Below are 17872 nucleotides of genomic sequence, written 5' to 3'. Positions count from 1 at the left end.
AGCACCTTCTGACAATGCTCTTTACAGCATCTATTGTTGAGTTTCAGTTTTATTTTGGAAAGTTAGGACACATTTTCTTTTTAGCCGGGACTTTGTTAATAGATTTTGAACTTAACAAATGAACATAGAACAAAGAATTGTTTTGACAAAGGGGAGGAAACAAAGTGGTATAAATTGCATTTCAATTCCTTTCACGTTACGATACTCAAATATATTTAGAGTTGGCTTGTTCATTTGTTTTCCAGAAACTGTCCTATACAAAGGAAGCAATGGGCGGGTGAGTATCTGTGTTTGCCTTGCATTTTATTTTCTCTGGAGATAACAACGGGGCTGAGTGGTGACGTTTTGTAACCATTTCTCTCTTTTTCCTGTCAGCTCCTGCACTGATTGGTCATGTGGGTAAGTAATTTTCCCTTTTTAAAGGCTCCTGATCCGTCCTTTCTCCAGTTCTTGCTGCTGCTGGAGTTGACTTGTGCACTGAAGATGAACAAAATTCACCTTTGTGCAAAAGGGCACATAGAAAAGTGTGGTGGAGCAATCTTGTGGTTCTCACATGTGCATGTCTCGCAGGCTGTCCTGGCATGCTTGACATGCTCAAAATATCTCAGCCAATCTGGGGCTTGTACTTTTGCTTAAGTATGTCATCACCTTGTTGGCTGTCGGGCAAAGATGCAGGCTATTTACCTGAAGAGATTTAGTGGGGGAAATCTATTTTGGGAAAGAGATGTGTACATAGTTACTTGTGCTAGTGTTCTGGTTATCCTGCAAACCTTTTCCAAGGGCTTTAAGGTGATCCTGGTCATCATTAGAACAAGCAAGAAAGTGGAACGTTTCTGAAATACTTTTAAAATGTACTTTTGAGAGATGTGGTCTAAAAACCAGTTACAATGGAACTGGCTGTTTGGGCTCCTCATGCTTTTTTTCAGGGCAATAAAAGTGAAAACAAGTCTGAATTGTGGTGGGTTTTTTTGTTTGTTTGTTTGTGTTTTTTTTAACCGAAGCAAACCTGAACTTGATCTGTTATTTTTGTATATTTTTTTGAATGGAAAGAAAACCCAGTTCAAATTATTATTACTCTGTTCCAACTCAGAGCTCAATCCAAGCTGTTATTTTTAGAGCAATTCAGACCCAAACAACCTAGTTCTGAACCCATCTGAAAAATTGGCAGGTTCAAGTCCCTGCTTTACAGGCCAGATAAAGCTGTGATGAGTAAGAGTAATTCACTTACTGGGAAGAGCAATTGCTTAACAGACTTCAAAAAAGCCTCAATGTCCTAAATGAATTATCCTGATAATGATTTCTTAACCACAACATTATATGTTAAAATTAATAACCTATGATGATGAGGGCAAAATAATTCCTAAGAGATTGATTTCTCTCTATCCTGTTGAGCTCAACACTCCTCTGACACGAGCACTCCCCAGGGCCTCCAGGTCAACTGAGTAGTGTACATCTGTTCAGAACTTTCTCTGTTGAGAGTGCAACATTGACCAAACTTTTATATGCTTTTGTTTTCAAAGAGAAAATAAATTTAAAAAATAATCTTGTCCTTGTAAACTTTGAGGGTGCAATTCTTTCTCATGAGCATCAGTCATTCTCTAAACTGGCTCTTTACATTAATGGAACCACATCTTATTTATCAGAAAATGTGAATTCAGTGATACAGTTGTCTCAGTTCAAATGTTGAAGACTCTGAAAAATAATGAATCTTTCTGAATAAGTTTGAGTTTGAAAACCTGTTGTATCTCTTCATGTGATCATTCAGGATATCTAGTAAACGTGGAGATGCGTGAGAGGAATTGGAGTCAACGAAATTAATCTAGTGTCATCACATGCATTGGGCTACACAAGCTGACAATGGGAAAGCCCAGCATTCCATTGAAAGTTGGATCGGTGTGATTAATGTTGTACTTGTGCAAAAGCCAACCTATCAAGTGCTTTGTGACAGGCATTAAAGGAGCTCCAGTTGACAACTGGCAAGCTTTACCCAACTCAATCCATTGTGGGGCTATCTTGCATCTCTCTCAAAAATACACTGCTCTTATCCCAGTATATATTACTTCAGATTGTTCATAGCTTTAGGATGGGATCTTTGTTATTGCAGTCAGTTGAAACTTTGGTTTTGCAATATCTTTTTCTCTAAAAGTTTTTGTTTGTCTTGTTCTTGGATATGATAGCATTTTATAGCATAAAGAGAGTGATACAGGAGATATAAACAGATTTGCTCTGGATAATGGAGTGTCAGGAAGAAATTAATATAAATTATTTTGGTAATATTAAAACCCACAAACCTTATTCTAAGAATGTTCTGGGTATCTTAGAACATTCCTGGTTTAAGATGGGAAGTTTGTAAGCCAGGGCCATGTGAAAACAAAGCCATGATTGGCTGCCATGGCTATAAGATGTCTCATCTAACTTCAGAGGTCTTCCATCAAAAGGAGTGAGTGAGCCATCTCAGTATTGCCAACAGCGAATGTTTTTTTTTTTCCTACCAAAAATATGTTAGACCTCCCAGTACACACCAGAATAAAATGAAGACCTTTTAAAAATGTTCTGTAAGAAGTCAAAGTACCGTACCCAGGATCACCCCCAGTCTTTAAGTCACAGTGTGGGAAATAGAGCATCAGGTCCCTCCTGCACAGGAGGAGATATTAGTGCCACTCAGCCACCTCCTGGGCAGGGCTGTTGTCACCTGCTGATGCATGTGTGCAGAGTGAGGCTGGTCCAGTGCAGGGCAATGCTGTGCCTTGAGCCCAACTGTCTTGCCACCCAGGTGTGTCAGAACAGGGAATGACCTGGACTCATGTCTTAAGGGATGGAAGGACTATCCTAAGGCATCAGCTTCAGATATATAGCTGAGATGTTCAGGTGCGGCTCCCACATTGCTAGGGAAGGACCAGCTTCTCCAGGGGATGCCTGGAAGCAGACGCCTGACAGAGGTGCTCTGGCTTGTCCTCTGAGGAGCTCCAGTTTCTCTGATGGATGTGTAGAAGCAGTCATTTTAGTCTGGAGACCTAGCATTAGGCATATTTCTCAGTCTGCTTTTCCACTGATAAGAACAAAGGAAATTTTGCAGTAGGTTCATTTTCTAGAACATAGCCCAGGCAACAAGAAGCTAGAAGCTAGAAGAGTGTTTTCTTTTTATGAGCTTTAACTTTTTTTTTTTTTTTTTTTTCCCTCTGTCAAACAGTTGTTTCTGTGAAATGATTTCCTAATTTGGGGCTTATGTGGAACAGAAGACAGGCTCTTGTTGTCTGTTTGTCATTTTAACTACACTGCCTTTCTAGATTAAAGCAGAACTGTGCCGAAAGCTATGAACAGTTGTAGAATTGAAGCTGTGATTTAGGTAATTTAGCGTATGTCATATAATCCCACATAGATGTCAGTACTGTGTCTCTGTCTAGCTGGAAAATGCTAGCATAGTTTTAGTGTAGCCTACAGAAAGGTGTCTTGTACTTGTGTAATTTACTTCCCAGAATAACTCACAATCCGGCATTACTGACAATTACGTAACAGCAGGATGAAAGTTTGTTCCCGTAAGGCTGGTGCACGCATTCACGTATGTCAAATGATCAGCCAGCCTGGCCTTTTAAGGAACTGGGAGATTAACCTAGAGTACCACTGAGGAGGAAACCTCAAAGGAAAAGTAATAGATGGGACATAAAGCAGACATGTATGGAGCAGCCCAGTGGACATTGCGGAGTTTTGCCCCAGCTGGAAGTGTGGGAGCACTACATCACTAAAGACTTCTAACAATTGCTTTGTTCAGGAGGTTATTGGGGCTTTGCATAGTGATTTTTGCTCTCTTAGTTTTGATGTATGTCTTGTGACAATAGGACTGTCATTTTGTCTAATGCATAGGGGGTCAAAAGCCAGATCTTGAGAATCAACTGAAGGCAAAGGAGTAGCATCAAACTGTTGCCATAGAAAACTAGAGCTTTTATATCAGAGCCTTGCTTGAGTGCTGTATGCACAATAACATACTGAAGAAAAGATAAAGGAGTGTGGGGTAATTGAAAAGGCTTAAGATAATGCACTACTTTTTCACTTTTTCAGACGTGGCTGTTAATGTCAAATTAAATTAACCGAAGCACATGTCCTTTCTGATTGGTACTTGCTGATTCTGGACTCACTGAAATTAGTCACAGTAAATCATGTCTGGACTTCCTTTGTTCTCTCCATGTTCTCTGCTTTGAAATACACTAGCTAGTTGAGGATCCATATTTCATCAGTGGTGGCAGCAATGGTTGATGAAGTTATCAACTCAAATTTTGTACCCTTTATCTAAATGTGCTTCACTGAAAGAAGCACTGTCTTCCGTGCTGGGATCATTTCAATAGTTCAGCAGTTCTGCCTGCAGTGAAGAAGAAACATGCATGAGCTCCCTTACTGTCTGCATGTGGACTTGGCAACGATATTGCTCATTTCAGAAATTTTTGAGCATCTGCACAGCTTTACCCCATGTGAAGGGTTCCACACTGTTTGTCTTCAGTTGTGTATTTTCTTTTGTGCTCCCTACTATCAGGTAGCAAATACGAAAGATTTGTTCTGCTTGACTTAAAACAAAAAAAAAAAGGTCAACATTTGAAAAATACTTAAATAAAAATGAAGGTAAATGCAAGTACAGTTTAAAGGAAATGAATCTAAATACAAGGCTCAGTCTTGCATTCTGCACTTGCATAAAAATATTTCTGAATTCACATACTTACTTCAGAGTTATGCGATTAAAATATATGAAAAGGAGAAAATCAGACCATAAAATAATTTTCTCCTTTTGTCTTCAATATAGCCATTGAAATAAAAATGTTTAAGAAAAATAAATGCTTGACACAGCAAATTAGACTGTCGGACATTCAATTTGATAAACAATACCAATCATTGATAAACTGATGGATGCCTGATACATGTAGTACAAATTTGAAGATGTCACCCTCTTCAACAATAGAATTGAGTTTGTGTTAAACCCTGAAGAGTAATGTAGGGAAAAATGTAACTTATACCTTTATAAAATTTCATGGGAGTGTGATGGTGTCACTGCCCCATTTCGACAGGTCCAGAGTAGCATTTCTCCATAATAACACAGTATGGCTGCACATAAAGAACTTGCACAGGCTCTATGGTTGCCTGTGAGTCAATAGGACTCTGTATGTGCTTTGGTGGACTGGAACCTATTGAGTCTTTTCCTGACACAACTGATGTCACACAGAAGTATATACCATGGGGTTTGAAAAAGGGGACTATAGGCTGTATTTGTGAGTTGTGTTTGCTGTATTAGTATGTATAGGCTGTCCATAAGCACTGTTTGCTTCAGATCAACTTCTGAGGCCCTTATGGGTCTTGTCTCACACCTGCCTGGATCCTGGTGTCTAACAGAGCTGCATGATCTGAAACTGGTTGTTTCTGCCAAGGAAACACGGTGCAGTGTTGTTCGTTCTGCTGTTTAGACATCTGCTGGTGTATATTCCTTCCTGCCTCTCCATACATATGTGTATGTTTTTATATTTTGCTTACTGCTCAGCCAAGGTGGTCCAGGGCATCATTCTTGCAGGTAGGACAACAGAAATTACATTTAATATGTATGTGTCTCAAATTCTCATGCTGGAATGTAGTTCTCTCACTTGGAGTGGCTTGCTTGTGTAGGTATAATTAAAGATAAAGCCTGGGCCCTGGATTAATCCTGGGCCAAAAAAAATCCCTTATATCTTAAATGGTGTGACTGAAAGGGAATTTGAATCTATGTTTACCTTGAACAGCAGTGTGTACAGGCAAATCAGTATATGCATTGTGTGCAATTTGAATGACTTCCTCAGAGATACCTAGTACTATTGCTACTTTTTAAGGAGATAATAAAGTGAAAAAATGAAAAATTAAAATGTTAATGGGAAGTAGAAGGCAAAAAGAAACAAAGCAAAATTCACTGTTCTGGTAAAGCAACGAAAAGCAAGGTTGTGCATAAAGCGAAGTTCATTAGCACATTTTCTTAAAACAGGATTTTTAACCTCCTGAGAAAAAGTGATAACTGTTAGTTTGACCAAATTCAGTACCTGGCTGGTCTTGCTTGGTTAGATTCATTAGGATTTTACTAGGTGTTATTTAAGCCTTTGGCTTTTAATTTTCAGCCAGCTGTGAGCTGGAATTAGCTTTTGGGGCCTTGTATTTAAAGGCCCCTCAGTGCCAGTCAGAATATATTACCTGGCCTTGACAGAGAGCATGGCCTGCTGCTGCTTAAGGTGATAGCTTTGCTATGTTGTAAGTAAATGACAGTGGCCTTATTCTCACCTTGCTTTTCAGCACTCCCAGGGTTGCTTGTCTGTGGTTGCCACTACATGGCTAACCTGGAGTCTAGGCTGATGATACTAACCATGCACTGCGCACTTGAGCTGGGGACTGAGTGCTCTGGGACCTTAGAACTTGGAGAATTTTATTTTGATATGTCTATAATCTGGAAGGAGTACTCTAGACAGCTAATTTTAGGCTTTTCCATTTGCAAACTTCTCTTTTGAAAGTGTAATTTACACTATCACGTTCTCTTTGGGTTTTCTTATCTACTTTGATAATTTTTCCTTTAAAACCTCAAGAAACTTAATTGAAATTGATCTTGTGGGTACATTGGCAAACACAGCTGTACCTGGCCAGGGCTACCCCGTGTTGTGCACAGCCGATTCCAGCCCACCCACCACAGAGACCAGCTGAGCCCTGGAGCCATGGTGGTGGCACCTCAGGGAAAGCCTGTGTAAGAAAGTGGAGAACACTGCCCAGGGAAAGGAGGAGGGAACAAAAAGAATGAGAAATGGTGGCATAGGGAACGCCAAGGTGAAAGAGGGGGGAGGAGGCAGCGCTCCATGGTGGAGCAGGTATTCCCTGCAGCCCAGGGAGGACTCACGCTGGGGAAATGGGGCTGTTTAGCCTGGAGGAGAGGAGACTGAGGGGAGACCTTGTTGTTGTCCACAACTACCTGAAAGGAGGTTGTAGCATGGAGGGTGTTGGTTTCTTCTCCCAAGTAGCAAGTGATAAGACAAGAAGGAATGGCCCCAGGTTGCACCAGGGGAGGTTTAGATTGGATATTAGGAAAAAATTATTCACGGAAAGTGTTGTCAGGCATTGGAACAGGCTGCCTAGAGAAGGAGTGGAGTCACAATCCAAGAAGGTGTTTAGAAGGTGCATAGATGAGGTTCATGGGGACATGGTTTAGAGCCAGAGTTAAGTTATGGTTGGACTCAATGATATTGAGGGTATCTTCCAAGCAAAACGATTCTATAATTCTGTGATTCTATGTTTCCTGAGGGAACTGCTACCCCTGGAGAGCCCAGACTGGGTAAAGGAGACAGGAGTGAAGTTGAGCCTGAGAAAGGGTGGAGAATATGTGGTGTTTTAATGTTTATCTTTTTCCCACTACTCAAACCTATTTAAATATGCAAGAAATTAATTTTTCCTAAGATGAGCCTGTTTCACCTGCGGACAAAATTAGTAAGCGATCTTCTATTTTTACCTTGACTCGGTAGCTTTTTCATCTCATTTTCTCCTGTCTCGTAGAGAAGGGGGAGTGTGAGCGCAGCTGGGTGGGCCAGGGCTAACTCACCACAGAACTGGGTGCTCAGTTCAGTTGGTCACGTCGTCATTTAGGCCTTTTAGAGATGCCCTAAGTTGCAGCACACATTTGCAGTAGGCTGGCAGATGTGACACGGGATCTGTGGGCCACTGGTGCCTTCTGGGGCAGCAGCTGGACTCCACTTGAGGTGTACTGGGCACTGACCTCTGGGCTGGATCGAGTCCTGGGAGTCTTGAGTTAAGCTCAGAGCATAATTTATTCCACCATAGCAAGTCGTGTTTCTTACTGTCCCCTTCTAAAGAAAAGGGGATTGATACAACACTCAGCTGATATTTATAGATGGGTTTGAGCACTGCAGCTGAACAGAACATTACAAATCCTGCAGCAGATTTGTATCACTGCACATCCGTTCACCTTTGTTTTTGTTCTGACCCTAGTTATGCTAATCAGTTTGTAATATGTAAAAGCTCAAATTGTTTCATCTCTCCTGAAAACAAGAATCTTATTTGCTTCTGCATGTACCATCATTAAATATGATGCACTAATATGCTTTATTTACTGATGCTGTAAATTTGTAATGCTCTGGTATAGATGTAATCTAATGCTTATTGAAATTGGTAAGAGTAATGCATGCTTGGAATTAGGTGGATTTAATTGGAAAAAATTTAATCTGAACAACTAATAATTAAGTAATAGTTATTATTTCAGTTCTAAGATTGTAAACAAATAAGAAAACTAACTCCCTCTAAAATATAACCAGCATTCTTGAGAAAGTCTAAATCCTTTTGATGTGTTGAGATGTTTTGTGTAGTGTGGTGTTGTTTTTTTAGCAGAAAGAAATTGGTGGTTTTTGAATGGTTACTTGTGACTTTTTATATGTGTGATGGCAATGACAGAGAGGATAAGAGAGCGTATCTTGTCTAAATCATACTTACCAGCAGAATTTTGCTTTCCAGTCTTGGAAATCATTCTAAGATTTACTGAGGTTGTCAAAGAATTGGTAGAGAGTTACCTTGTGCTGTGCTGGCTGAAAACAGGTACCAGTGTCCACGAGATGGAAGCAGACACAAATAACCGTACATTTCAAAGCTTGGATAGAGCTCATCAGCTTTAGTTGTTCAAGAAAATACTCAAAGGTGCTGTTTAAACTCTTGAATAAGTATTTTCTCCTTTGTTCATCTGGAGGTTATTTTATTTTTCATTAATGTTTTATGATAGTTGTGTAGATCTCACCTTGTCAGTTTAACATTCCCTGAACTTACTATATTTTGGTATAGTTAACCATTATGCACAGGGCTAGCCTGAGCCTCCTGGGAAAGGATGGATGAAGAGATTCTTGACTTAAATAGAAAAATCCATCAGGTTTGTCTTCAGGTCTGTTTATTGGCGAGTGTTGTGGTCTCAGAGAGGCAGGGGGAGTAATAGAGTTTGAGATGCTAACTCAATAAAACGCTCATATGTTTGATCATATGCTTGTGCCCTGGTATCGTTGGTATGGAACTTTGGATCTGGTTGTCTGACTGGAGCTGGAGGCCTTTGGGGTTTTTTCTGAGTGATACAGAGGCTAATTATACATCCTGAAGGAGGCAAAATATCCATCAACTTGGACTGGTGTTTTGCTTGAGGACAGACTGCAAGACCAATAATCTAGTATGTGAATCAAAAATGAAACCTGGCAAGCCTAGGAACCATGGCTAACAGGGTATCAGTGCTTGCATATCCTACAGTGAAGATTCCTTGCTGCAATGCTTATTTTATGGCTCAAGTATGACCACCAATAAAAAAGGAGTTCCTTTAGAAGTGAGAGAAATATCTCAATGCAATGAACTTCAATGATTTTCTGAAGTCTGAAGTTCAGTTTCTCTCTAGCACTTCAATTTCTGATCTTATAGATTGGGCTGTGTGTATTAAAAATATGATGAACCTGAAAAAACATTTTTTTCTTCGTTCAAGAAAGACTTGTTTCTGTCAGAGCATGTCTCTCACTCTCAGTAACTTGACAGTTGCTCAGGGCTTACAGAATTGTCCCCAAGGAGACTGAGTTTGCCATAAGAGCCATGTCAAAGCTGTTGGTTTTTCTTCAGGCTGACAGTATTCATCTGATTTTTATCTGAAATGTTTTGCATATTTGGTGTAGAGTTGTTTTATGTGTGTGTGAAGGCAGTAATTGGATTTGGAAACTGATGCCTTTCCAAATAAGCAGAGTAAAAGTCATGATGGAAAGAACCCATCATTTTGCAGTGATTTCAGTAGTTACGTTTTAGCGCGCTGGAGAGTATTTTAAAAACTTGGCATTTTATAGAGTGTTACAGGTTATCTTTGTGTTTTATCTCTGGTCTTTGCATTTGCTTCCTTTACAGAACTGCTAGAAAGCAAAATGTGGTTTTGGGTGGGACTCCAAGTCACTTGGAATATAAGGAGGTCAACAACCTGGAGAGGCACACGATATGTGTTTTGTGATGCAAGTGACCCATTATACAAATTGCAAAAGATAACTGAAATACTGTGAAGCATAATTTTATGGTGTTACCAGCAAAGTAGTACCATGACAAATTTCTTCTGCAAACGGGCTTTTTGGTGTGGCAGCAGACCGCAGATAAATAAAAACCTAATAAATCTATTTCACCATGTCCAACTCAAATTTCTGATTTTCTTTTTATTTAGCAGTAGTGGGACTCCAACTCCAGGTTTGGATGCTGATGTTACCACACTGAGAGGTCAGTTTTCATCTAACTCCTGTCAAGGCTGGTTCTGAATTACTAGAAAATTAAGAAATCTGATGGGTTTTGGATTAGAGGAAAAAAAAAAGTGAATTTTTGCATCTCAAATAATGCTGTTTGGGATCTGGAGATCATGTTATATGCTGACATTATTTTGTTATTGTATGAATAGTGAAAATGCTACTTGAGAAGTTAGTTCTGTGCACTTTTTACAGCACTTAACTTCAAATTCCGAAAAGTACATCTGCTTAGACAGAGCATTAGCATTTTATTCTGATTAGTGTATTTGATACTTTTCCTCAGGCTTTTCAGGTGCTTCCTGTGTTGTTTCTGTCATGATTATGGCAACAGGAATAAAATTTTGCTGTTAGTTTATGCTTGCTGCACTGCTTCTGTGTGTATCTACATGTACCTGGGTATAAAGCAAACAAACAAATCCAAACAAAATAATACTGCTCTCTTTCAAACTCAGATGCAGCTGCCAATGTTCCTCCCCCTCATGAGATCTCTGTTGAGAGTCCTGTGGGTGGTACTGTCCATGAGATTGAAGATGCAGACACTACTGTGAGTGCTTTTTGGTTTTTTGTTATTTTGTTTCTTAATTTTGGTCAGCATACTGCTGACTTTCCTCAGTAGTATTGTTTGTGGTCATTTGCATTTCCTAGTACTTGCAGTTTTTTGTTAGCACAACGTGTTAGCACAAATTAAGATTTCATAAAAACAGGGTGTGAACTTTAGAAAGTTTTAAAATATGTTCCTGGGTAGGTATTTTTTCATTTGCAGAGGCTTTGCAATGCTGCTTCTCCCCCAGTGAGAGAGAACAGACCAGTTGAGCTATCAGGTGAGGATTTTGCTAGTGGCATGGGACCAGACAGGGAACACCTAGGGCCTTTGGAATCTCCAAGAAGAATGTGGAGCATTACTGTTCCTATGGAAATCCAAGACACCTTAAAGTGCTGTAGCAGTCGTTTTGACGGTCCATGTGGTTTAACAGTATAGGACAGCAGAGAGGTGGCCTAGATAGCCTTGAAGATTCCTTCCAATTCTCTGCTGCTTTCTCTCTGCCTACATAGGTCAGCTGTTACTTGTCATCTTACAGTCACCCTTACCTTGATATGGAAACAAAACTCCTGACATCACATACTTAACACATCTCTGTAAAAGTGAGCTGGCTTGTAGAAGTGCTGACTGCCACACAAGTCTCAGGGAAGTATTTACTTCCAGGAAACAGCTCCTCTGGATTAAAGTTTAAGCCCAAACGCTAGATTCCAACTGCAGTATTCATGAGCCTACAGGACTGAAGAAAATTTTGCAAAACAGCGGTATGAATCAGCTGGCTTTTGTTTTCTTATAAAGGTGAAACTCTCAGTGGATTTACTGAGAAACTTACAAAGTTGCACATGCTACATGAAAGTACGAGCTGATTTATAGTACTGGGTTTAACTGTGCACCATTCTGTAACCTAGTGTGGCCATAAAACAAAGCTGGGCTGAACTGTACTTTCTTCTAGAGCTTTCAAGGCTGACTGTGGAGCTCTGATACTGTGCTTCCAAGAATAGATACTGAATATGAAACAGGCAGATAGCTTCTGACTCAAGTCCAGGGTCTGGCTTTATATTATATACCAAGAACACTTGTAGTTTGGTCCCATGTACACCATTATTCTTTTTTGAAACAGAACTGCCTGAGCAGAGAACAGGACCACTCAGTAAATCAGGAAGAAACCAGAATTAGCTTGCTGCTGCTACAGTGTTGTCACTCTATACAATTACATCACACCTCATCATTGCTCTGTGCAGCCAAAATGCATTGCAGATTACAAGACCAAGAATGAGCAAAGCTCATCTTCTGCACTCATATATTGAGTCTACTTTTGGTTTTGGGCAACTGATAAATGATTGAAACTACATGGTGTTGCAAACAGCCATGTAGTAGCAGCACGTATATGAGTATGTGTCTTTCAGATGCTAACTAGCTTTGTGTACCAGTCATTGTGGTCCTTAACAAAGTTATCTAGTAAAAAATGGATGGGAGGAGAAGGAGAATTTAGCTAAACGTTTTTAGAGGGTCACTGAACGATGTTTAAGTTGCTCACTGGTGGCAACTAAACCTTCTGGAGAAAGTTTTTTCCATTTCCTGCACCATACATAACGCAAGCTGCAGTTTTGCTGAAAAAGGTCTGTTTTGTTGGCTCCCTTTTTACCTTTTTAATGGGGAAAAAGCAACAACTGCATGTAAATAGCCAAAGATATTTGGCTATTTGGCTAAAGTTAGCTTAAGCCAGCATTCCCTTCCCTCCCCCACAAATCTCAATTTTTTGTTTTAGCACAAAACCATAAAACAAGGTCTGTTTTTTCTCATGTCTTTCAGTATACCACAAGGAATAGCAGGCTGGTTGTAAAATACTAGGGAACCAAGCAGAAAGTGTTCTTCCTGTGTTGCTCAGTCATTCAAATTAGATTAAGACTTGGAATTTACTGCTGCCTGTGGCAGCCACAATAGCTACACGCTTCCCTGATGCATTGCACAGGCACTTCTGCGGGGCTTCTCGGGCAGCTGTAGACCAGCTAGCTGAAGCCCACCACTTCAGTTCAGCAGAGACCCCTTCAGATATCCCAGTGCCCGTCATGTCTCTGAGGGGATCCTTCACTTACTGAGGCTGAACAACACAGGGACTTGTTCTGAATGTAGAACTTGGCAAAGGTAACTTGTCTTCCAGGTGAAATAGTAAATAGGAGCCTTGTGATAAATGAGTAAATTTGGGGTAAATCAGCATATTGCTGACTGGGCTCAAGCAAGCTGTCGGCGTATCTGCAGTTCGCCTCACGAACATCCAACACAACTGATTTTGGTTTCTAGCTGGGGTCAGCTAAATGGCATTGCACTAGAGTAAAGATGTGCAGATGGAAAATATAATTATCTGTAGATAGCTCTCAAAAAATGTTCTTGCTTAGTGGATTGCATCATTAGTTGACACCTCTATCCTTCAGGCTTCATGACCACCCCATTACAGTGCAAGGTGAACAGTGGTGCTGATGGCTCAAGTGAGCATGCTGTGCTTTGGACTGCAGTTTTCACATGTCATTAAATATATCCATGATCATCAGTGTGACGCATCAGTAGTGCCTTGAGGTGTTCCTGTCCATGCAGCATTTATGGAGCGGGTTCAGGTTTTCTGCCCTATCATGAGCTGGAGAAACCTCTGGGTTTACAGCAGCTGGAGAAGTTTCTGGCCTGCATAAGAAGGATGTTTGGACCCGGGCTTAGGAATGTAGTGTACTGCTGACAGATAGCATACCCTATGTGCCCATATGTATTTAGGGATGCTTTTTACTTGGATAGGTAGGAATCTGGTCTGTGGTGAATAACAAGGATTTATTTCTGGGAAAATAACAAAGGCCAAAAGAAAAAAAAGACATTAAATCACCTCTTGTTTTCTCCCCTCTTCCTTCCCTTCTAGATCAATAATGAGATAAAAAAACAGGATGAGAAGCTAATGAGACCTGTAACTGACCAGATGATTGAGTTCAGCATTGTGATTGCTGGTGAAAAGTACAGTGAGGAGCTGAATGACCCAGCTGCTGTGAAGCGTCAACTGCTCTCTGAACAATTCCTCTCTCAGGTGATTACCCTCCCTGGCTTCCTTTCTCTTTTGCTGGCTCTGCAAAGCAATAGTAGAAGGTAGCACCTGTGTTAGGAGCTGCCTTTTTCTCATGGGCTCTCCAGAACCAGCTAAGGGTTTTTGTTGCCTGAGGCCGGCTGGAAAATATGCACTTGCTATGAGAATACTCTGTTTTGTCTGACATGATGACGTTTTTGAAATAGCAGTGTCATATATTGTGTGTGGTTTACCAGCTGGCAAGGACCAATTAGTTCACTTTTCTTCTTGTGTTTCACATGACATAGCCTGCTATCGATTTTACAGGCAAAAGAGGTAAAAGTATCCTTTTGGGAGGATCAGAAAATTATGCTGAATCCCTGAATGGGGACATACTCTAAATATGGGACCTTTCTGAGGAACCGCTCCCTCTCTCTCTCTTTCTCCCTTTTTCTGGTTTCATTAATTTTCTTTCCCTCACATTAGTGAAAGAAAAAATGCGAGATGTTATTAATAAATGAAAAACATTTCCACTTACTGTAGCCCTTTTAAAGACTACTAGGGCTAACTTTGGCCTTACCATCCTTTCAGAATTTTTCAGTACCTCTCCCTCCCTGTCAGTGTTACTGCAGAAGAGCTTTTAAACTCCCAGAGAAGTCACAAGATTCTTGTTTGCCTCTTGATGCAAACTCATTAGTTCTTAAAAGTTTTAGGACTTCAAAATCTTAAATTTTAAAGCTATATTTAACATCTCTTTTATGACCAGTCTGACTGGAGTTGATTTCTGTGCTTTCTAATGTCGTTGTCCTGTTTTAATTCTTCTTAACATAGTTGGTTTGGAGCTGGGGAGTGAAAAAGGTAATTTGAGGGTCCTAGCAAACCAGCCTGGTGGCACTCTCAAATGGCAGGAGATGAATCAGCTGCAGTTCACAGAGTCACAGAATCGACTGGGTTGGAAAAGACCTCAGAGATCATCAAGTCCAACCCTTGGTCCAACTCCAGTCCATTTACTAGATCATGGCACTAAGTGCCATGTCCAATCTCAGTTTAAAAACCTCCAGGGACAGCGAGTCCACCACCTCCCTGGGCAGGCCATTCCAATGCCTGACCACCCTCTCTGTAAAGAATTTCTTTCTGATATCCAGCCTAAATTTCCCCTGGCAGAGTTTAAGCCCATGCCCCCTTGTCCTATTGCTAACTGGCTGGGAGAAGAGACCAATCCCCATCATTCAGAGCCATCAGCCTGCACTGAGGCAGGGCTGGAATGCAGCTGAAGGAATTCAGGTACAGCAGCACAGCATTGATGTGGTGTGCAGGCACAAGGCGGACAAGTCCATCAGCATCTGCCTCTTATGTTATGCGGGCACACCTTGGGTCTCCTGCAGAAGATGAGCACTGAAATGGGATTTAGGATGTCTGAAGGATTATGCCGTGTCCAGATTTTAGACTGTAGAAGAAACTCTGGCATCAGTCTAGAGAATCTGTCTACACAGAGCAGGTGATAGGTGGGGAAATCGGAAGAAATCACGAATAGCAGAACTGCTAAGGAACGACATTTTGAATGAATCATCGTGCACTGCAGTGAGATACTCTCTGAAATCTAGGCTGCCAAGATAACTCTCGCTCTTCATTTATGCCCAGGATCAGCAGTGCATGTGAGCACATTTTAAACCCCTCCAGCCTCAGAAGGGTCCTTAAATACTTGCTTAAATCCCATTGGAGTCAGTGGGAATGAACCACGGTTTAGACTGTTAGGCGACTACTTCAAAGAAAAAATACAAATGTGCATATACATATAAATATACACATATATGCATGTTTTATTAAAACTTGATTTCTAGTTAATTTAATTAAATGTTTTAATTTGTATGCTGCAAAGGTACTGGCCCGCCAACATAAAATGTATATTTAATGCATGATCATATTGCTGTCTCCTAAATTTTGCTCCCTATTGTTTCTGTTATGGTTTTTATTTTGTTTATAATGATGCTAATTTCATTACCATCATTTTCTTGGGGCAGAAACTTTGTCTTTCCTTTCTCTTGGGAGAGGCACCTGGGATGCCATACAGCAGCACATCATGCATCTTATCTTTTCTCTAGCTTTGCTTCCTTCTTAGTCCCATTTAGTTGGGGTTCTCTGCTGAAATCCTTTTACTGGGATTAACCCTGTGCCAGATCCTGGGCCAGATGGGAAAGAGATGTACTCTTCACTGCAGCCAAAAAGCATCATCACAACTGTCACAAGTTGCTAGTGTAGGCTAGACATCTTAATTTTCCTAGCTGGTGGCCAAGTAGCAATGCCATTGTGTGTGTGTGTGGAAGAAATGTCAGATGGGACAGAGTCCACCTGGCACATGGAAGTTCCACTCCTTTGATCCCTTGCCTGGTTTTCTCTGTGCTTGGATAAAGAAGCTCTTGAAAAAAAACAGGAAGTCAGCAGCACTTAGATTGTTTAAGTCTCATCAGAGACAGTTTAAAAATAGGAAGATTGGGGAGAGGAAGAAGAATTTGAGGAGTAGAAAGTAATCCTCAACTGGCCATGATCTTTTGGGAGGAAAAATACCAACCCCAAACCAGCATGAACATGTAATATTCTATTTCTTGTTTATGTCTTGTGTAATAGAGTTGACTACTGAATTAGGCTTGGATGTGCTGCCATTTTGCTGCCCTTAGTCGTCTTTTTGGAGTAGCACTACCAATCATTTCTGCCCTTTGTATGCTTAGGGCAGCAGAGGAGAGCCATGGTTTGCACTATGTAATGCAGTAGTGGCTCTCTGGAGTCTAAGAAGTCCCTGTTCCTATGGTGGCCACTGCTCTTCTCGTTTAAGTTGCTAATGTCCAAAGCATTTTCCTGAATTCTTTTTAATCCAAAGAGGTTTGAAAGACAACAGAAAGCTTTTGGGAAGAGAAGGGTTCATGCTGCATAAATAAGAGGAAAAAATGTAGTCTGCTATGGGCAATGCAGATCTCTGCAGAGTCTGTTCGCGTTCTCTCCCTTTGAATATTTCTATACAGTCTTTGGGGAATGCTGGATATTGTTCTTCATACTTTTTCTTTTTCTTTTCTAATAATGAAATGATGTGACCAAAACTCTTCTTCGACAAAGAGAGAGAATATTCAACCATTTTGCTCCTATGAGAAATAACAGCTCAGATACATTTTTAGAAAATGTTGAAAATACTTTTTGATTTTTCCCTAAATGAGTAGGGTGGAGGAAATGTGTTAATTTTTTGTTTTCCTCTTAAAATAGATCAAAAGTGTGTTTGAAGGACTACCTGGATACAAAAGCATCCATGTCCTGGATTACAGGTAAAAAGATACTGATCCATACATGGTGATTGAAACTGAGCATGTACGATGGTGCAGTGTGCTTGCACCACACTCGCAAGAATGTCGGGCATGTGTGTGGGAGTTTGTAGGATGTGTTAACCAAAGGACAGGCGCTTTCATGTTGGTACCTCTATATACAGAGGCTGAAATAGAAATACAGAACCATGTGTAAGTGTAATCATCTCTCTTCTGCTCCTGGCATCCATCAGGGAATAGATATGCTTGCCTTGCTTTTATGACAAGGCATTCATATTCAATATTCTATCCTAAAATTAGGAGAGGTCTTTTCTAATGTAAAATTACTATCTGATACTTCTTCAATACTGTTGACCTGCCCTGGTATTAAACAAGAAAGAACACAGAAACCTTTTTTGAAAAATGTATTTATTTTTTTTTTCCAATTTCTTAATGTTAATTTGGGATGACTCTAAAGACTGGTGTTTGAAATATGTAAAAGTCTTTCTCCCATTGATGAAAGCAAAGGCCAGTGAATAATTTGACAAATGAGTTGGGTGTTTTAACTCTGTTCTTATAAATATTTTTAAAGACTAGTTTCCTCAAATAAATTTGTGCTTAGAATGACATTTTAAGCTAATTTGGGAAAAAAAGGGATCCCATGTATTATGTATCAAACATTTGATTCCTGAGTTTTGGGGTCACAGATTATGATTTT

At 40.3% G+C, this 17872-nt stretch overlaps 1 protein-coding gene across 1 annotated transcript in view; it reads left to right on the top strand.

Moving 5' to 3' along the window:
• Positions 1 to 17872, top strand: part of IMPG2 (interphotoreceptor matrix proteoglycan 2) — a gene marked incomplete at its 3' end in the record, with an annotated part of 58636 nt that overhangs the window by 25079 nt on the left and 15685 nt on the right. Inside the window, exons 4-9 of the mRNA XM_082060439.1 lie at positions 246 to 277; positions 376 to 399; positions 10220 to 10266; positions 10742 to 10833; positions 13730 to 13891; positions 17120 to 17178. Of these exons, the coding sequence (XP_081916565.1) occupies positions 246 to 277; positions 376 to 399; positions 10220 to 10266; positions 10742 to 10833; positions 13730 to 13891; positions 17120 to 17178 (416 nt within the window). The remainder of the gene's footprint in view (positions 1 to 245; positions 278 to 375; positions 400 to 10219; positions 10267 to 10741; positions 10834 to 13729; positions 13892 to 17119; positions 17179 to 17872) is intronic.

Source organism: Streptopelia decaocto (assembly GCF_964273445.1).
Source record: "Streptopelia decaocto genome assembly, chromosome: 1".
Classification (NCBI taxonomy): domain Eukaryota; kingdom Metazoa; phylum Chordata; class Aves; order Columbiformes; family Columbidae; genus Streptopelia; species Streptopelia decaocto.
The sequence above is the reverse complement of the archived record's forward strand: the minus strand, read 5'-3'. Positions and strand labels throughout refer to the sequence as shown.